Below are 18,227 nucleotides of genomic sequence, written 5' to 3'. Positions count from 1 at the left end.
CACAATTTGGCGACCGCGGGGGCTTCCCCGATGCTGCGATCCACCGGCCGCTGGGGCTTCGCTGCCGCCGCTTTATGGCGGCCGCAGCGGCTCGGCCGGCGTCGCCTTTTGGCGGCCGCAGGGGCTTCACTGCCGCTGCTCCGATGCCGCCGCCGGGCGGGCTCTGCTCAGGGTTGTTGCGGGCTCGCACTTCTTGTTCCCTCCGCGACCGGGCCAGGGCCACCCGGGTTCTCGTTTCCCCCTCGCCCGGGCCAGGGCCGGCGCCGCCCGGCTTCTCGTTCCCCCAGCGCCTGTGGTGGCGCAACCCAGGTCCTTGTTCCGCCCAGGCCAGGACTGGCGTTGGCTGCCTCCCTCCCCTCTTGGCTCCTGCCGGCTGTGGCCGCCCGCTCCCGCCCCCGCTTGCGACACGGTGCTCCCGCGGCACCGCCCCCCCATTGCGGCTTGCACTTCCGGTTTGGCAAATTTCGCAACTTTGTCCCTCAGATAAGGCGCACCGGACTATAAGGCGCACTTCCGGGTTCAGGGAAAAAATTTAGTCAAAAAGGTGCGCCTTATAGTCGTGAAATTACTGTAATTTACCTTCATATTTTAGTTTTGGCTTTCAATCTTAGGGCTGATGTATATCTTATGTTGAGATTTAGTGTGACACTGTCTGTCTGTTTCAAGGCTTTCAGAAAGGCTACAAAAGCTACATAATCATTAGTGTACGAACACTATTATTGTAGGAGACTTTTTTTAGTCCTTTTCTACCATATCTGAAGGCTGAAGACTATAACAACTTTGTCAGTGGACAGAAGACAGAACCATTGTTACAACTCTTGTACCTGTAGAGTATTGGTGCTGTTTCCCATCAGGAAGACACACACAAACAAAAAAATTTCTGAGGAGATGAAAGTGGATAGGCTAGTAATCTTTACTCATTTGTTCAGACAGTCACTCTTTTGGCACCTACTTAAGGCACATACTCCCCAACACCTCCTCTATCCCCTTTTTTTAGACTGGGAAAAAAAAGCACTTGTCCAATCTCTTAAACAATTTATTCAGTTTTTAATGCCAGCAGTCACATTTGTCTAAACATTCTAGCTGGCATGTGACTAGCTGAAATGGATTTACCAGAGGAGTAAGAGGACTTAAATCCTGTTCAGTGTAGTAAATTTTTCTGAGACTTCCAGATATATAATTGTTACTAAATATCCAGAATATCTGTTGCATTATGAATGCATCAAATATATTGTACATGTGCAGATCAAATTTGAAGCATGTCCACAGAATCCACTTGTGGGCCTTGAAGACCACAGTGGCCTCCTCTGCAACTGTTGTGTGGCCACAATCCCTGGTACATAAAGCTGGCTGTTCAGATATGGCACAGTGCATACCATCACTCTTTCCCCAGCATCTGCTTTCATGTTTTGTGCAGTGTGACGCACGTATCCTTCTTCCATTTGCTTCTATCCAAAACCTCAGTAAAACACTTCAGTTGTTATCTCCAGAGATAATCACCATCAGCTGGCTGTTCTTTAGGCAATGCTACCATTACACAGGTGTGAAGAGGTAGTAAAAACAAATTGGTTAGCTGTAATTTACCTTTCTGGGTAGTTGGTTAGAAGATTCAGATGAGCAGTACCTCACATGGCTGCAGTCCAAAGAAGCTGCATTCAAACCCTTTTCAGTTTGGAAGCTGAGCAGACACATTAATAAGTCCCAAGATAATTAAACTGACTGAAAGACAAGATCCTCAGTACTAAGGTAAACTTAGAGGAGGCTAAAAAATGCACTAAGGAGGTGTCTCTTGCATTTTCTTTTTCTTTAACAAGAGAATCTCCATTTCCTAAATCTGTACTTGACTTAGACTCTAACCACAGTGATTTTCCTACATCTTAAAATAAAAATTTTTAAGACAAAAAAGATGCATTACTTTATATTGATATAGAAGTTATCCATGTGAATTATAGAGTTTTCAATATGTATCTTACATCTACCAGCTTGGCAACATCTGGATTGTTTAGTTTTGTTTTTTAACCAGATCATAAAAACCATAAAAAAGCTTTGTGTTTAGCATTCCATTTGCTCATAGCTGGGCATATACAAAGTCAGTGCATATCAACTGCTTGCTCAGATTTGTTGCATTGCCCCATTTTAATGAAGTTTCAGTTATTATATGAGATAAGGAGATACCCACCACTCAATCCTTAATGGGTTTTCCCAGACCTCCTCTCCAGCCATTGTACAACTCTGGAGAATCTTAAATCCAGAGGTTCTTTTAAGTTTTATGTTAAAGTGTTTTGGTCATCAAGTCTTTGTTCTGACATGTGCAGAAGAACCTTAGCATCAACTCTCTTCAAGGTACTTAAGCTGGTTATCCCTGTCAGTCTTGACTGTGGCCTTTACTTGAGTGAATTGGCTGATGCATAAAACGTAGCACGTGTATGAAGCCCTAGTCTGTTGGTTTTTCTGCAGGTCTGATAGTTCAATGGTTTGAAAGCCCACCTAGGATCGGAGAGACCCAGGGTGGGGGTCTCATCATTGCAAGATTCAGAACCTTTTTGAGAGGAATGAATTTCTGTGCTGTAAGAATGAAATCTCCATGCTATAAGAATTGAATCTTTAGGCTGTAGGGCATTTTGGAGTAAGGAGGCTACTCTAATTCCCTCTATTCACCACTAATCCTGTTCTTCCCTATTATAACTAAATATTGATTATCTGCAAGGGAAAGACTACTGTTTTACCTTCTGTAGTTAAGGTTTTCACAGAAGAGAAAATACCTAACCTAAGATGTAAAACATCAGTCCCTGCAACCCCTTGTCTACTCAAACTGGTTTATTGCTATGTGTCCAATCTCAGTCAGGAGCCAATAGCAAGCTATATGCCTTTTTCCTACTGAGATATTTGTATCAAATGTGGTTTTAATGTGCAGCCTGATAACCAGCCTGATTTGGTCAGGATGCATGCTGACTCACCAAAGAGAGAATAGGGAGATAAGGATTACTCTTATTGAAGCTGTTGTTAATTGGCCAGTCAGGTACAAAAGATAACATCTGATCTCAAAAAGTAACATCTCTAAGGAAGAAAAGGAATACGTATTTTAATTAAAAGGGGTGGTCAGATAATCTCCCAAATAAGAAAAAAAAAATCAATGCATTTGAAGAAAAACAGATTAGATCTGTTTAGGCTTCTGGGAAGGACTTACAAAAAAAAGGATTGGTTATAAAAAGCAAGTGTCTTACACAAGAAAAAGAGCATAACCTGAGGCCTAACATACAGAGAAAATAGAACTCTTTTTAAACTGAATTCTTAAGAAATCTTGCAGACTAATGGCTGGATAAAAGGGGAGACATGATCACCATGTCAGTAGAGCAAATGTCAGTTTTATTTCTTTTCTTTTCTTATAAATATTTGTAACTGTGTCCTATATTTTGATTGGTTGATTGTTTTATCTCAGTCTAGCTCAAGTTTGTTTTCCAAATGTGAGGAGAGAGAAAAAGGACTTTACTTCTTTCTTTAAAATTGTACACTAAGGCAATAATTTATCTCCAATTGCCATCCATAGCCTACAGCATGTTCTTCAGAGAACCCCTGGATAACAGTTCTGGGATACACAGTAGGATTGTGTAAGAGCAGCAGGTGGTATCACAAGATACAGGGGAGGAGATGCTGACAGCTGTGAGGGTTCTTAGTCATACAGCTAAGATATGAAGGAACAAATACGAAACCTGAGGATCTTCAGAGACCATGTAATACTGAAGTTTGAATGCTCAGTCTGCAGAGTAAATAACATTGAATGGGGTAGGAACTGGAAAGCAGATACCAAACCCTGTCTCTTTCCACCATGGCTACAAAGCCCATGCTTTGCTTTATCTTCTGGCCCAATGCATAATTCTGCTTCAACAAGAAGGGGTGAGGGTACTCTTACTCCAGAATATGCTATAGGTTGGGGTTAGGTCTTCTGCTGCAAATCTTTATCTATTCAACACCCCTCAAAAACAGCATGAAATTGAAGAGAATTCAATTAAACATTGAGCTGCGAGATAAAAGGGGGACTCTTCACCGTTCATCTTTGAGGTGATCCTAACTGGAGATTTTGAAAGGTAGTGTGTAAGCATCTAAATCCAAATGAGAGCTCAGGTCTCACATGCATCGCCACAGCAGTGAGCAACATTTCAATGTCTGACCAGTTAACATATTTGCTTCTGCCATTGTTATTATGTGTCTTAAGTGTTTTCCTACATTATGATCAGTATCTGTGGAACTCGATCCAAAGCATGCTTTGAGGAGATTGGACATGTAATGGTTTTAGTTTTGTCTGCCCATATAATGTTGGATGGCATAGGATGTTGTAACAGCAACACTGATGAAAGCCCAGTCTCTTCTCTTCTCTTCCTCTCAATTCTGTCACACCTGTTCCTTTCCCTGCTGGTCACACTGGCCTTGAAACTTGCACTAATGATACTGTGCTTTATTGCTTGTCTTTCAGAAGAAACATTAGAAATAGATACCAGGGGTTGACATTCTTAATTTCCAGGATCAACTTCTGAGCCCCTAACCTTTCCCAGCCTCTGGCCATAGACAATTTACAGGGCTCCTTTTTGCTAGGAGTCCATGTGAATTATAGTACAGTATGAAAGATTTTGTAGGCTGATCAATTGGAAAGCACTACCTGACAATTTTTCCTTAGTTCATCATAAAGGTACATACATATTTATAGTCTAAACAAAAGAACATGAAAGATTTTACTAATTTTGTGAGGAGTGTTTTGCATTAAGAGTATAGAAATTGTGTGGAAAATAAACCCTTTTGGTTTTCAGCTAGTCCTCAGAGATCTAAGATGGGTGCAGCTAGTCTTAATTTCTGCTTATAACCAACTGAGCACTGTAAGTATGATTGCATTCAATGAGATCTCAGATGCACCAGTACTGTGGGTGTCATTCTCAATTGTAGATTCATCAATTGTGTGGTTAACCAGTTCAACACTATGAATCTGGTCAAGGTCAATAAGAACTTTAATGAACACAGATTCACAAATAATGTGGTTTAAAACACTAAGTCTGACCAAGTTCACAGGTTCACAAATAGTATGGCTTGTCAATTTGGCGCAATAATTCTGGGTTTGATAAGAGCTTTGTTTTGCATAATTTCTAAGAACTTGAAAAGATTTCCTAGACAAGATAGAAAGGGACAAGGTAATGTGGAAGGCAGGTAGGGGCTCTTGTCTGCAGCAGTCATTCTGGAGATCCATGAGGAAAGAAGACATAGTTCTCAAAAATTCTAAATAGATACCAACATCCTTTGGCAGTTTGCACACAGGAGCAATGCCCAGTACTTCAGTTGTACTTTCTCTGAGACCATCTCAGAGTCAGACAGAGATAAAGCCGTGGAAAGTGATTGGTTTCCCTCCAAGTTTTTGATGACCAATACCCATCTTCTTAGGAGATTTCCTCTATAATTTTGAGAAAGGGGGGCAAATGGTCTTGTTCAAATGCAATCAACTAGGCTTGTTCGGACACAGAAATAGAGCTGAAGGATTATTGTTCATCCAGTGTTGTTCAAAAACATGAATGAATCTCATAACTCAAATGATAAGTCTGTTTAGTAGCAGTAGTACAGAGGACCACTAATCAAGAATTATGCAGTAGGAGGCAGGAAACTTCTAGCATTTGTTTTATCCGTTTTATAATAGAATTTATATAGAATTTATTTTCATTTTACACATTGATACACTTGCAGTGTGCTATTAGAAGGGCAACTGTTGATTACAGCATAGTTCAAACATACTGTGTGCTAGATCATGCCTTAAACTGTATGGACAGGGATATATAGGAATTAATAAAATATTACCACAAGCATTAATACTCACTTCCATAACTCTCCTTTTGATGAATCATTTATTTATAGTAGCCAAACATAACCAAGCCAATTTTTGATCCTTCCCATGGAAGTTTCTTTAAGTTGGATATTATTAGAAAGTTAATCTAACAATGTATGCTTATAACTACAGTGGCTCTGTTACAAATCCTACTTTTTAGTGTTTAATATCTCAAGTTTAAATCATATTAAAATCAAACTTGGTTTTCAGCCCAGATGCGTGTTTGTTTTACAAAACAATTATTTATATAGGATTTGCTTTTAATATAAAGAGCAGCGAAAAAATTAAATTTCCAAAGATTTCTGATTTCTTTGACAAAAAAGATATTCACATGTATGTCTTTGAGGGCAATTTAACAATTCAATGTCTGAATTGGAGAGTGGCCTTAGTCTTTGGGAAAATGAACTCCCTATAGCATTCTGGTTGGAAATCCAGTTGCAAGATATGCATCACCCACCTCATTCTTCTGATGCCAAGCAAATGCTAACATCGTTTTTGGGACATTTATAGTATTTTAGACATGTTGTGTTAAGACAGTTGGGATTTTTTTCAACTTTATTTTTTTTTTCTCTTCCACAATTTCGTGGGGTTTTTGGTTTTTTGGGTTTTTTTTTTTTTTTTTTAGTTTTGTTTTTGATTCTGTGAGGGGAAAGAAAACCCTAAGTCTTAATGACTTAATGTTAATCTTATTAACAATTTCAAGGTAACCAATACTTTTTTGAAATGCAATTTAATGTATGACATTATTAAGGAAAGTGTGTTCATGTCCGCATTTTCTTTGTCCTGTTTTTCCTCTTTTTCTTTTTTTTTTTTTTTTTTCACTTTAGGAAAGACTGTGGCAATACACCAGGTGTTGCCATATAATGCTGATAGGTATAAGACTAATCACAGAAGAAATTGTGCATGCTAAGAGTAAAGTCCTGTCTCAGATATATGGACATGCACAACTGAAAGGAGACTCCTGCAGTTGAGCCTTCCCTATGATTTCCCTGGGATGTTAGGTCTGGGTGTAAGGAAGCAAGCAGGTGTGGGAAGGACTTTATCTTCACTAATGTGCCAGCTAGCACATCTGAACAGGCACAGTGATATTTATAACCTGCTATTCATAAGGGCCACGAGCTTTTTTCTTGCCTTTTGCTAGCTTAAAAATTCTGATGTCTGCATTTTTCCATGGGCTTCTTATCATTGTATGTAATTCTTTACTGAGAATGGAGTTGGAATGCCAATCTCTCTCCTAAAGGAAAAACAGCTTCTAGTTGAACACAAAAAAAAAATCATAGACATGTACATACACAAGAATTAAGAAGAATTCAAATCATCTGAGCAGAAAAAATATTATAATTTCTTAAATTCTGTACAGTTTGCTTTCTACAAAGCCATAATTAAATACTTAAATAACAACTTCTGTAATATAACAAAAAGCTTTCTTCTAATTTAACCACATTTATCAATCAGTAAAGAAGTTACTAGAGTAGGCTACCGTCATAGATGTATTGTGAGATGTTAACTCTTTGTTTATGATGATTAAAATCCAGGCAACTACTTGGATCACTAGTTGCTAATCTGGGGAAAAGTGTTTGCTTAGGTGTTGTTAGCTTCATTTGTCTCATAGAATCGCCATTAAAAGGTTAAAATATTTCATTTGAAAAACATTTCTTCAAAATACACTAATAAATAGACAGTGTATGGTATGAGGTGAAGTCCTTTATTAAGTGAGTGTGTCTGATAACAAAGTCAAAACTGACTTTTTAAACATCAGGAAGTTAAAGTAACAAACCAATGCAATTAGTAAAGATGAATACTATTAATTGTTATTAAAAAAAAAAGTAAATGGTTAACCATGTCATGAGACCAAGACAAATACTGCAAAATAAGGGAAACAGTAGCTAGAATATAAAATATGGCCTGATTGTCATTGTCAGATAGGCAGTTGTGTAGTGAGTGAATTTTTTGTTTTACAGAGATTGCCCTATGAATTACTTTTACATTTTGATATCTGAGATAGTAATATACATTTTTTCAGTAGTAAGCGTAATCATGCAATATTGTGTAATACATTATGTGAATAAAACTCGCTTTTTTTTTCCTTCTATATAATGCACTATTAAAATAATTTTCTATATATCATTTGGCCATCCCTTTTGTTGCATAGAACTAGGAAGTTCACCTTAAGCTCTGAAAGGGTACTGAAACGACACTCCTGCATTCCACTAGCTGTGAGAGTACTTGGAGAAGGGCACACTTACAGATAAATGTTGGAGCTGAAGGGGTTCTTGGTTCATGTGCCATAGATCTGTAAGCCCAAATTACATCCTACTTAGACCTTTTCTCCCATATTTCCCTGATTCCCCTGCTTTTTTCCCTGCCTCAACTGCAGGATGACACAAGATCTGCAATGGTGAATCTATGCTTCTTGGGAATTCCTTTGCTTCTATCATGGGAGTTCTGCCAGGTTGATTAAATCATGCGTAACTCAGTAGAAGAGTACAAAAATTGCCAATAATGGGCATGAACCTACATCTATATTTGCTAGATATTTTCAATTCAATAATTTCCCTTGATATAAATAGACCGTGTTAATAGTACCTGTCACTCCTTTATAGCTTTCTGCATAACAAGAAAGATCCACAGGAATAATAGGTGCCCTTTTACATATTCATATGATAACCCCAAATGTTAGACACATAGTCAAAGAAAATCACACCAAAAAGGAATGAAGCTTCTAAGTATGGGATAGATTCTGGCTAGACCAGAAGAGTTGCATCACAAGAAGGACAGATTATAGATGGAGTACTTCATAAAACGTGTTGCACTGAGATGTACTAAACGCAATATATCTGTTTTAATCCCATATTTCCATTCCTTATTTACTTATACTTAAAACCAAATCGTTACTTTATGTCAACAGTTCAAAATTACCAGCATCTCTGAGGGAATTAGTAGACATGCCTTTGCTGTTCTGCTGGCATAAGCCTCATGCAACAAATCGCAGTTACACTTTTCTTCTGGTCCTGCTCATTACTCAGTCTCTTTCATGGATTTAGTGTAACATTCTGTGCAGCTTCTGTTAGCTGTAATTTCAACAGACTACAAATATATTTATTAATAACGCTTTTTTTGTCTTTTTAACTACACTGATTAGAAGAGAGGGAATGAAATTATTTAATGAATTTTGATCTGCAACCTATAAAAACATAATACTGTGAAGCAAGAAATTGAAGTGTATCACTGAAAAAATGAAAAATAAAATTAAAAATGTGTTCATATTAGACTGACTCTGCTCCTGCCATGATGTCTTATTTTGGAATCCAGTTAGACTGCTTTGTCATTTCAGACTGCTTTTGAAAATTCTACAAAATTTTCAGTGGTGTTGAAAATTTTTTGCAAAATGTATATTGTATTTATGACTCAGTTACTCTGTGACTGGAAATTTGTATTTATGCAAGTGACTTGAAGAACTGAATGAGCCAGTGTAAATCTGCTGGGCTGCCCATGATTTATAGTACTTTAAATATAATTACAATTATAACAGATGCTTTGTTTTAAACTAAACTGGTGTCTGTGATTTTATAATTAGAACTTGTTTAACTCTTGTGCATTGGACACTATCTGCAAGGATTTAGTGCTGACTGGATGTATTGTGCATCCAATGCTTTTCAGCATAGGGTGAATTCAATTTATTAAATCTTATTCTCAGGATGAATAATACCATCCTTTTGTTTTTAAATATGTCAATTCCTCTTAAGCTATCATTCCTTAATATTTAATCAGCAAAGATAAATGCATTTCATTTGGCCTTAACTGTGTGCCACAACAAGAGAAGAGACAAGAAAGCTTACAAAATAAATTGTTTAAGTTTTCCAGAAGATAATGCTTCTGAGTTTAAAATATGTAACTCTATTTTTCAAAGTGGATGTTGATTTAGCCTGTGGCTCTCTGAAAGACACAATTTGCAAGGGAAAGTTAATAAACTACTTTAGTGGCTTGAAGAATTGGTGATTTTCTCTCAATTGTTTCCCTCAGTTGCTGTTTGTTTTGTTTATTACAGGATTCTGTTTCGAAGACAATAGTGTGTAAGGGTTACATCTGGTGTGTTCAAAAACTAGTGGCACAAAATGCTGAGGTGGCCTGGGGTGAACTGCACTCTGGGAGCAGGCCTGGGATAACAAATTGCCTTTGCGTGAGGGCCCTGGCATATAGGATCACTTACAGAGGTGTGTTGTCAAGGTAGAAGAGGTGAAACAAGGGTGGTCACAGGGTCTGGAAATTTTTATTCCCCCTTCTTGTTTCTTCAACCTTCATTTTTCCTTTTTTTAAAGTCATTTAGTGACCTGAGGTGAAATGGACAGGAATTGACAGCACACATGCTGCTGCTCGCAGCGGAGTCACTGCAGTTGCTCCTTGGACATGAAAGGAGGGGAAAACAGATGAAAGAAATCCAGTTGTTCTCTAAATATAACACATGTAAAGATAATATGTTTGCTTTAGTTGAAAACAACCCCTTTTTCCTGTAGAAAATATCTCCCCCTCCCCACTGCAGTTCAGGAAACAGGAGATATGATTTTTTGTCTCTCCCTCTCCTTCTCTTCGCTTGCACAAAGAAAACGTGGGTTGATACCATTTTTATTGTTCTGCTGGGGTGGGTTTCAGACCTCGCATTAGCATATTGAATGTCTAATTGAATTCGGGGGCTGTGTTAATCATCGTGTTTTGTTTAGAGGTGGTTGGTGAGAGGTGCCACCAAACGATTGCTTTGGCTTGGGGTTAGCTTGGTGCTGCCACCCCACGAAAAAGAGCCGAGAAGGGGGAGGGAGCCAGGGAAAGGCGAGTTGACTGAGTGATGTCTGGAGGGCGAACTCGTGTGTCTCTTTGGTGATGTGTGCTGCTGTACTGAAATCCACCCCTCTGCTGGAGCTAAGGCAAGAGTTGGAGGCATCTGATGCTGCCGTTTCCAGGGTGAAATTTCTAAGGCTGCTAGCTAAAAAACAACAACCAAAAAAATCCCAAATCCTCAGCAAAAATAGCAGTCAGAACAGAAGATCCGGCATCTCCCGGTCCAACTGGCATAACCCAGACAGACGTTTGAGAACCACATGCTTTTAACCTAGCCACGCACACGAAAGGGGGGGTGGGGAGTGGAGAAAGAAAGGGACCAAAAAAGACACCGCAACTACAGAACATCACATTTCTCACAAAAGGCCAGAAAGAGAGCCGGTAGGAAGAAAAAAAAAAAAAAAAAAAAAAAAGAGAGAGAGAGAGAAACAAAGCCTCCCCCTCTTCCCCCGATGAGTTTTTCGCAGTGCTCTGGTGAGGCTCGGAGGTGGCTGGCAGCGCAGGGGGCGGCTGCTGCCGCGGCTGGCGGGGCTCCGCGCAGCAGCGCCCGGGCGCTCAGCACCGCCGCCCGGACAGCTCCGCTCCGCTCCCTCCGCCCTGCCCTGCCCGGCCCGGCCCGGCCCGGCCCGGCCCGGCCCTGCCCGGCCCCACAACAAGTCCCCGCCGCTGTCCCGGCACTCCGGGCGCGCTCCTCGCCGTCCCGCTGCATTGTCTCCTCACGGAACCGGCCGTCAGCCGTAATCACCCCCATTTCCCCCACCCCCTCCTCTCTCTCTCCTTTGCAGGAACGACTCTTTGGGAACCTGGTCCACCCAGGGATGTAAAACTGTGCTTACCGATGCATCCCATACGAAATGCTTATGTGATCGTCTCTCTACCTTCGCCATTTTGGCTCAGCAACCTAGAGAAATAGTAAGTAACAAAGAGGGGGAGAAAAAATCCAGCTTTAATGCAAAAGGGAATGCGGGGGGGACTGCGGGGGGTGGGGGGGAGCTGGTCCAGCTTTCCTCTCAGGTATATTGCAGACGTTGCATTGAGGAATTGTTTAATATTGCAGGTAGTCAAATGTTAGTCTCCCGGTGTCTACAGTGTCTCAGATAAATGAATTCCAGATTCTGTGAAACAACTAAATCCTAGTGCAATTTGCATGCCCTCGAACTCTATAATTTCTTTTTAGAGAAAACCTTGTAATCGTGGTGCAAATGTGTAGAAAACTTTTGTATTGAACGATTAAGGGAACATACAGGTCTCTGTTATTGCTCTTGGTAGGAAACCCTAGATACTGTAGTTAAACAGATTGCAGATCTGCATTGGACATTTTCAGCACAGATTTTTCTATGTAGTCTGTTGATATGATGTAAGAAAAATAATGAAGTTTTCATGAGAAAGAGGGGACATTAGGTGTATGAGCAGACACTCCCAATATTATTGAATGTAAAAATAGCTGAAAAGCAAATATTTGTGAAGTTATCCTGCTAAAGCATGATTTCATTTTCCTGGTTTTGGAAACATGCAAACAGACTCTTTTTAATAGCAAAGTAAATCCATTTGGGAAAAAAGTGGTTGAAATAAAATACTACTTTCTGCCTGAGATCTGGCCTAAAAGTATATCTGTCTTATATCCTATTTGGGTGACAAAAGATATCTTGATAAATATAATTTACAATACATCCCTGAAGCTTAAAAAGCATTTAAGTAAACTAGGCATGATATCCTTTAAAACTTTTAGATCCAAATTTTTTCCATATTTATTAGAAAAACCTATGTCTATTTCAGAACATGAGCACATATATATACAGAGGATAAAACTGACTTGATATCTGAGGATAATAGTTTCCCTTACAGCAGGGAAAGCTAGTTTTTTTTCAAGGTCATTCATTTATTTTCATTTTTTGCTAATACACAGAGTAAAAATAAAATAATTCTGAATTTGTAGCTTTTTAAATAAAGGCCTATGATACTGTTGCCATAGGTATTCTGCCATTCCTTCTAGGCAATCATAGGCCCAAGGAAATTAAGCATGTGAGAATAGTGGATTGAAGTCAAAGTTATTAAAAGTCAGAAAGTTTGGTCATTCTGCAACAAGCATGCTTCAAATTGTGGCACAAATTACTGGATGATCTTCGATATATTAAAGTGAAACCAAGCTGTATGTTTAATGCACAATTCTAAATATTGCTGCTTCTGAAGAGAAGTGTATATTTTAGTTGATCTTAACTGGAGAGTCATTTAAATTTATGCTAACATCATAGTTTCCTGTTACACTGTAATATTACTAGTTTATTTCTCAAAGTATCATGCAGGTATTACAAGGCATTTTAAAGCTCAGAGGCCTCTGAGGAATGTATTAAGCAGATCTCAGAGTTATTTAGGGATCAGTTTTGGAATTAAGTTGATTTCTTCTTCACAATCAATATGACTGAAACTATCTGTGATAGTTTGTCTGCTTTTAATTTTACTCTTTTTGCTCTTTTTTCATTTGACTTGTTGGTTTAATTGCTGTTTTTTCTTCATGATTGCCTGTTGTAACTTACAGATCATGGAATCATCTGGTACACCCTCAGTGACCTTAATAGTAGGCAGTGGTCTTTCCTGCTTGGCCTTGATCACTCTAGCAGTTGTCTATGCAGCACTATGGAGGTATGTAATGGGTTGAGAAAGCTAAATGTAAATACAATGTTATATTTATTTGAATTGCAGTTTACAGAGAGCATTAGAGCCCACATTCATTGTTTGGAAAGTGAGGGGGGGGAAAAAAAGAGGACAATGTAGTGCATGCTTTGATGCATTTGTTGATATGATTGATCAGTTTTACTGTTTTGGCCTGCTGATGATGGTATTGCCCACTCTTCCCTTTCTTCACTTCAGTGGGAATGGTATTGCTCTTTTGGTGGGGTATTCATAGTGCTAAATGTAGGATTCTGATATATTATATATTTCAGGTGAGACTTCTGGCCTATACATTTAGCTGCTTTTCTCCCATTTACATTTTTAAATAAAACTTATAAATAAAATAATATTGAAGTGTCACATTTAGGGAGGTTCAGTCAACTGATTTTGAGTTTCTTCTCATCAGTTACAAGTTTGAATAAAGACCACAAAATTTAAAAGTCTTAAATAGTGTGGTAGTACATTCCAGTGATAGATTTTCTTTCTGTCCTGAGTTTACAATATTAAAATATTATGTTGACTGAAAAGTGCAATAAATCCTTATGGAGTAAATTAATCTGAGAAGTAATGAGAAATAGCATAATGTCTTAGTGCAGAAGAAACAGAAAAACAAGATGAAAAGTCATGCAAAGTAATAAATATGTTTAAAAAGTGAACATGGATTCTCATTTAACATTTTTTCAAAAATTAAATTAAAATAGGTTCTTATGAAAGTAATAAGAAACAAGGGGATGAAACAATAAATTCTAGAGTAATATAAAATCAACCAATAGAGTTTTGCTTTTAGAAGCAGATAATTTTACACCCATTTCTCTATCACTCTTAGGTACCACAGGGACTTGGGATTAGAAATATATATAATTATTAAGAATATCTAGTTACATAAGTTATGATAAAAGACTATAAAAATTATCAATTCTTGTCTGTCAAAACTAAGAATGAGAGTATTTCAGGATATAATTCCCATCTGAAGAATTATAGTGTTATTTTTGCACTCCTGATATATTTAGCACTTGGATAGAAATACTGTCATGCTCAGTGGAACTGGTCTACTCCATTATTTAAATTAGATACAAGGAAGAAATTCTGTGAGGGTAGTGATGCACTGGAACAGGTTGTCCACAGAAGTTGTGGATGCCCCATCCCTGGAAGTGTTCAAAGCCAGTTTGGATGGGGTTTTGAGCAACCTGGTCCAGTGTCCCTGCCCATGGCAAGGGGTTGTAACTCGATGATTTTAAGTTCTCCTCCTACATGAGCAATTCTATGATTCTGTGTACTACTACGTGGAGATGAAATGTTATGCATTATGGTTTAAGTCAATGCTGTGAGCTCCTGTTGCACTGTATTTACTCAACCACTTTGTAATCCTTTCTAAACCGTGGGCACTCAGTGATGGGAATTGGCCCAGGTGAATCAATAGTTAACAAGTTAGAAAGTAGTAGTGTGCTCTCTGTGTGAACGAAGGCACTGAACTTTTTATGTTTGTTTGCAAATACATAGAACTAGCCTTAAGAATGTTGCTGTATTTTAAGGAAGAATGTGGATTGTGGCATTAGGGTTGTTCTCTCTAACTAAAAAAATGTAATGCTGTATCTCTTGATATGCAAGTGAAAAGGACTATAATTAATTTCATGTCCAAAGCTCAGCATTTCTTGTGGGTTCAACAGCCTTTTTTATTACTCAGAGTCAGATATGGGTGTGCATCTCAAGAGGAGACAGCAATATTAACTGAACTCCAGTGATAAACATATAGTATAGATCATAGAATATATGAAGATATTGCATGGTCTTCAGAGGATCTGAAAACCCTTATCTTTCATTTATTTTAGTAGTCAACATTTACTGTTAACAGCTCTAAAAATCACATCAGAGGAGTACTTCACTTGTAACCGTAATCATTCTCTTTCTATACAAAGGGTTGTATACAGAAAAATTAGAACACTTCCATCTTGAAATATGCGATAAGACTTTTTGACTTTTTCATCTTGAACATATTTGTAAAATGAATTTGATAAGTTTGCAAGATTGCCTGTGATGTTCACTGCTATAATTTAATCTTTCTGTACACTTTTAGATATTTTTTGGCATTCAGTCTTTTAAAGATATTACAGTACTATTGGAACATCAAGTTTAATGTTATTCTTATCCCAATAAGGTGTTTCAAAATTCACTGCCATAGTATCATCCCCAACCTACGTCTTAGTTATGCATCATGGATCAAATCTTCTGTTTATGTAAATCACCATATTTTTGCTGAAGTTAGTAATTATGAGTGGTCTGTGCCAGCTGTGGATATTCCTAGGGACAAGCAGAGAGCATAAGAAGCTCCTGACATGAATGCATTTGAGTCCATTATTATCAGTATGGTGCTAGAACCATGTTGACAGCAGTTTTCAAAAGAATCGTTGGTAGATTGTTTTTAAAATATATCAAGATACTAAGAGGAAATTGTGGAATATCTATCAAAATACCATAGTTTTTGTGTATTGTTATGGTCCCTAATACTCTTTCTGAGCACATGGAAGGGAACACTTCTCTCTCAGAATAGCTCCAGTATTTAATGCAAGAACTAAATCAAAGCTCTAGTTGTTTTCCTTTTTGAAAATTTGTACCCCCTCTCTTTTTTTTTTTTTTTTTTAAACAGGTACATCAGATCTGAGAGGTCCATAATTCTAATCAATTTCTGCCTGTCAATTATCTCATCCAATATCCTTATACTGGTTGGACAAACTCAGACACATAACAAGGTATGAGATGGATTGTATTAAATTTTCCCTTAAAGATTAATATCATTGTTTTATTTGTTTTTAGCTTAAAATAATTACATCCATTTAGTCCTATACTCATAGGACTTCGTGGTTTTGGTAAAATATTGAGACAAGGGAAAATATTTACTGTCTTGCATAGTCTTTTTTTCCCTTCCAAAAATCCCTTTTGGTATTGTTCCCTCTAGATAAGCTGTGTTCTCTGTGGTAGACTTGTGTGTTTTATAACTAACTTTCAAAGCAAAAAAGTTCAAAGGCTCAACATCAAAAGCACAAATTCTGGTTCATTATAATAGTTGTAATAGGATTGCGCTACAGTGTTTTTGTCTTTTTATTAACACACTGGTACTCGAAAGGCAAGTAGAAATTGCTTAGAAGTTGGAGTACAGTTCTTGAAAATGTGCAGAAATAGACATCATAACAAGCCATAGAACTGTTAGATCTCTGATGTAGCTATAAGAAAGTAATAACCCTGCATACCTTACTTAGTGACGTATTGCTGATTTATTAATAATCTGTTCTCTGAACATCATTGTCATTTGTGCCTCTCCTGTAGAACAGCAGGCTTGCCAGTGTTTTGAGGAATCACCCAGTGCTTGGTGATGCTAGGCAGCTTTCACAAGTGGCAGTAAGTGGTTGCTTTAAATCAACCATAACTGCAGGATTGCTTGGAATAGAAAGTAGTGTGTAGTTAGTTAACTGGGCAATATGTGATAGAATGCTCTGAAGTTTTGGAGAAAGTAAGTGCTGGTAAAGTAGATCTTTTTCCCACTGTGTTAAACTACTTAGTGCATTGCTAATCTTAATTTTTCTAATATTGAATGAAATAATGTTCATCATCTGCTATAGGATCTGATATTTCTACAATACACCTGTAATTAATCATTACTTCTTTTTAAATAAGTGCTTAGCAGTTTAGATGCCAGATTCTCATAAATTCAATGTAAGTCCCATAGCTGTACTTTGTAAAACATATCCAAACCAAACATAGTAATTTCCAGCACATGCAGTAACAAAATTATTGAAGCCAAGCTATTAGTGTGCTTTTAAAGTTTTGAAATAAACAAAATACAGATTTCCAGAAGAAACTATGCAACTCTCACAGTTTTTATTTCGGGGGGGGGAAAAAGCAATGTGGTAGCAACTTCAGAATACCAGAGTACAGAATGAATCCTCACTAGAATTTCAGCACTAACACACATAGTCATATATATAGTATTTTATTTTGCATTTCAATAATAGATATGGTCCAGTAGCTGCAAGTTCCTGTGTACATTGCCACTGTAGAATCAGATTTTGGGGCATCAGGACAACTGTGTTGGATAACATATTTCCTAGGTATGCTGGTAGCCTTTCTCTGATACTTGACTCAGGGAACTCTGAACTAAGCATGCCCTTAATCCAGTTCCTTTCTATTAATCTTAATCTCTTTGAGCTCCCTCCCTTCTGCCTCCTGAACTTCTCAAACTACAGAGATATTACACTGACATGTTTCTGAGACCAACAGATCCAAAAATGCAGATATCAAAGGAAATAATTGACAGGAAAAAAAAACACATCACAAAGTTTATATTTTTAATATGCAATCTGAAAAATTACTGTAAAATAACACTTCTTGCTACACTTGTTTTCTTTTTGAGTCCACATCTTACTTTTGATGCATGTACCAACCAGGAGCTTCTAGCCAGGGAGCCCCTCTAATGGATCAAAGGCAAAATACATTTGTCTAGGAATACATCCCTTATTACAAACCAAAACTATTTTTATCACAATGTTGACTGATACATGAATATATTGCAGCTCCAAGTGGCTGGCCTGTGCATCATAAAAAAATGGCCAGCCAACACACTATTTAGTGAAAGTTTATTAAAATAAAAACAATCGTATCTGGGTATGAATTCACTGTGTTTGTAAGTAGGGATGTGTATAGGCATCAGATGTATTTGAATTCAATTTCTATTTTTTTTTCTTTATTTTCAGTTTCAAAATCATATATGATCCCAAGAAGGCAGTGTTGGATTTTTAGTCCATACATCTAGATTGCAATACTGGCAACTGTAGAAAAAGATGTTTTCATTTTGCTGAGCTGGAAAATTAAA

The 18,227-nt window shown here is 37.8% G+C and overlaps 1 protein-coding gene across 10 annotated transcripts in view; it reads left to right on the top strand.

Moving 5' to 3' along the window:
* ADGRB3 (adhesion G protein-coupled receptor B3) overlaps positions 1 to 18,227 on the top strand; it is a 513,515-nt gene that overhangs the window by 346,984 nt on the left and 148,304 nt on the right. For all 10 annotated transcript variants that reach the window (XR_004417317.2, XR_004417316.2, XM_033054203.2 and 7 more), the window contains 3 exons: positions 11,479 to 11,605; positions 13,230 to 13,333; positions 16,008 to 16,110. Coding sequence is in view for 8 of the 10 variants with exons in the window: in XM_033054203.2 (XP_032910094.1) it covers positions 11,479 to 11,605; positions 13,230 to 13,333; positions 16,008 to 16,110 (334 nt within the window). In the remaining 2 variants the exon portion in view is untranslated. The remainder of the gene's footprint in view (positions 1 to 11,478; positions 11,606 to 13,229; positions 13,334 to 16,007; positions 16,111 to 18,227) is intronic.

Source organism: Catharus ustulatus, chromosome 3, assembly GCF_009819885.2.
Source record: "Catharus ustulatus isolate bCatUst1 chromosome 3, bCatUst1.pri.v2, whole genome shotgun sequence".
Classification (NCBI taxonomy): Eukaryota; Metazoa; Chordata; class Aves; order Passeriformes; family Turdidae; genus Catharus; species Catharus ustulatus.
This window is presented reverse-complemented; position numbering and strand designations above follow the sequence as displayed.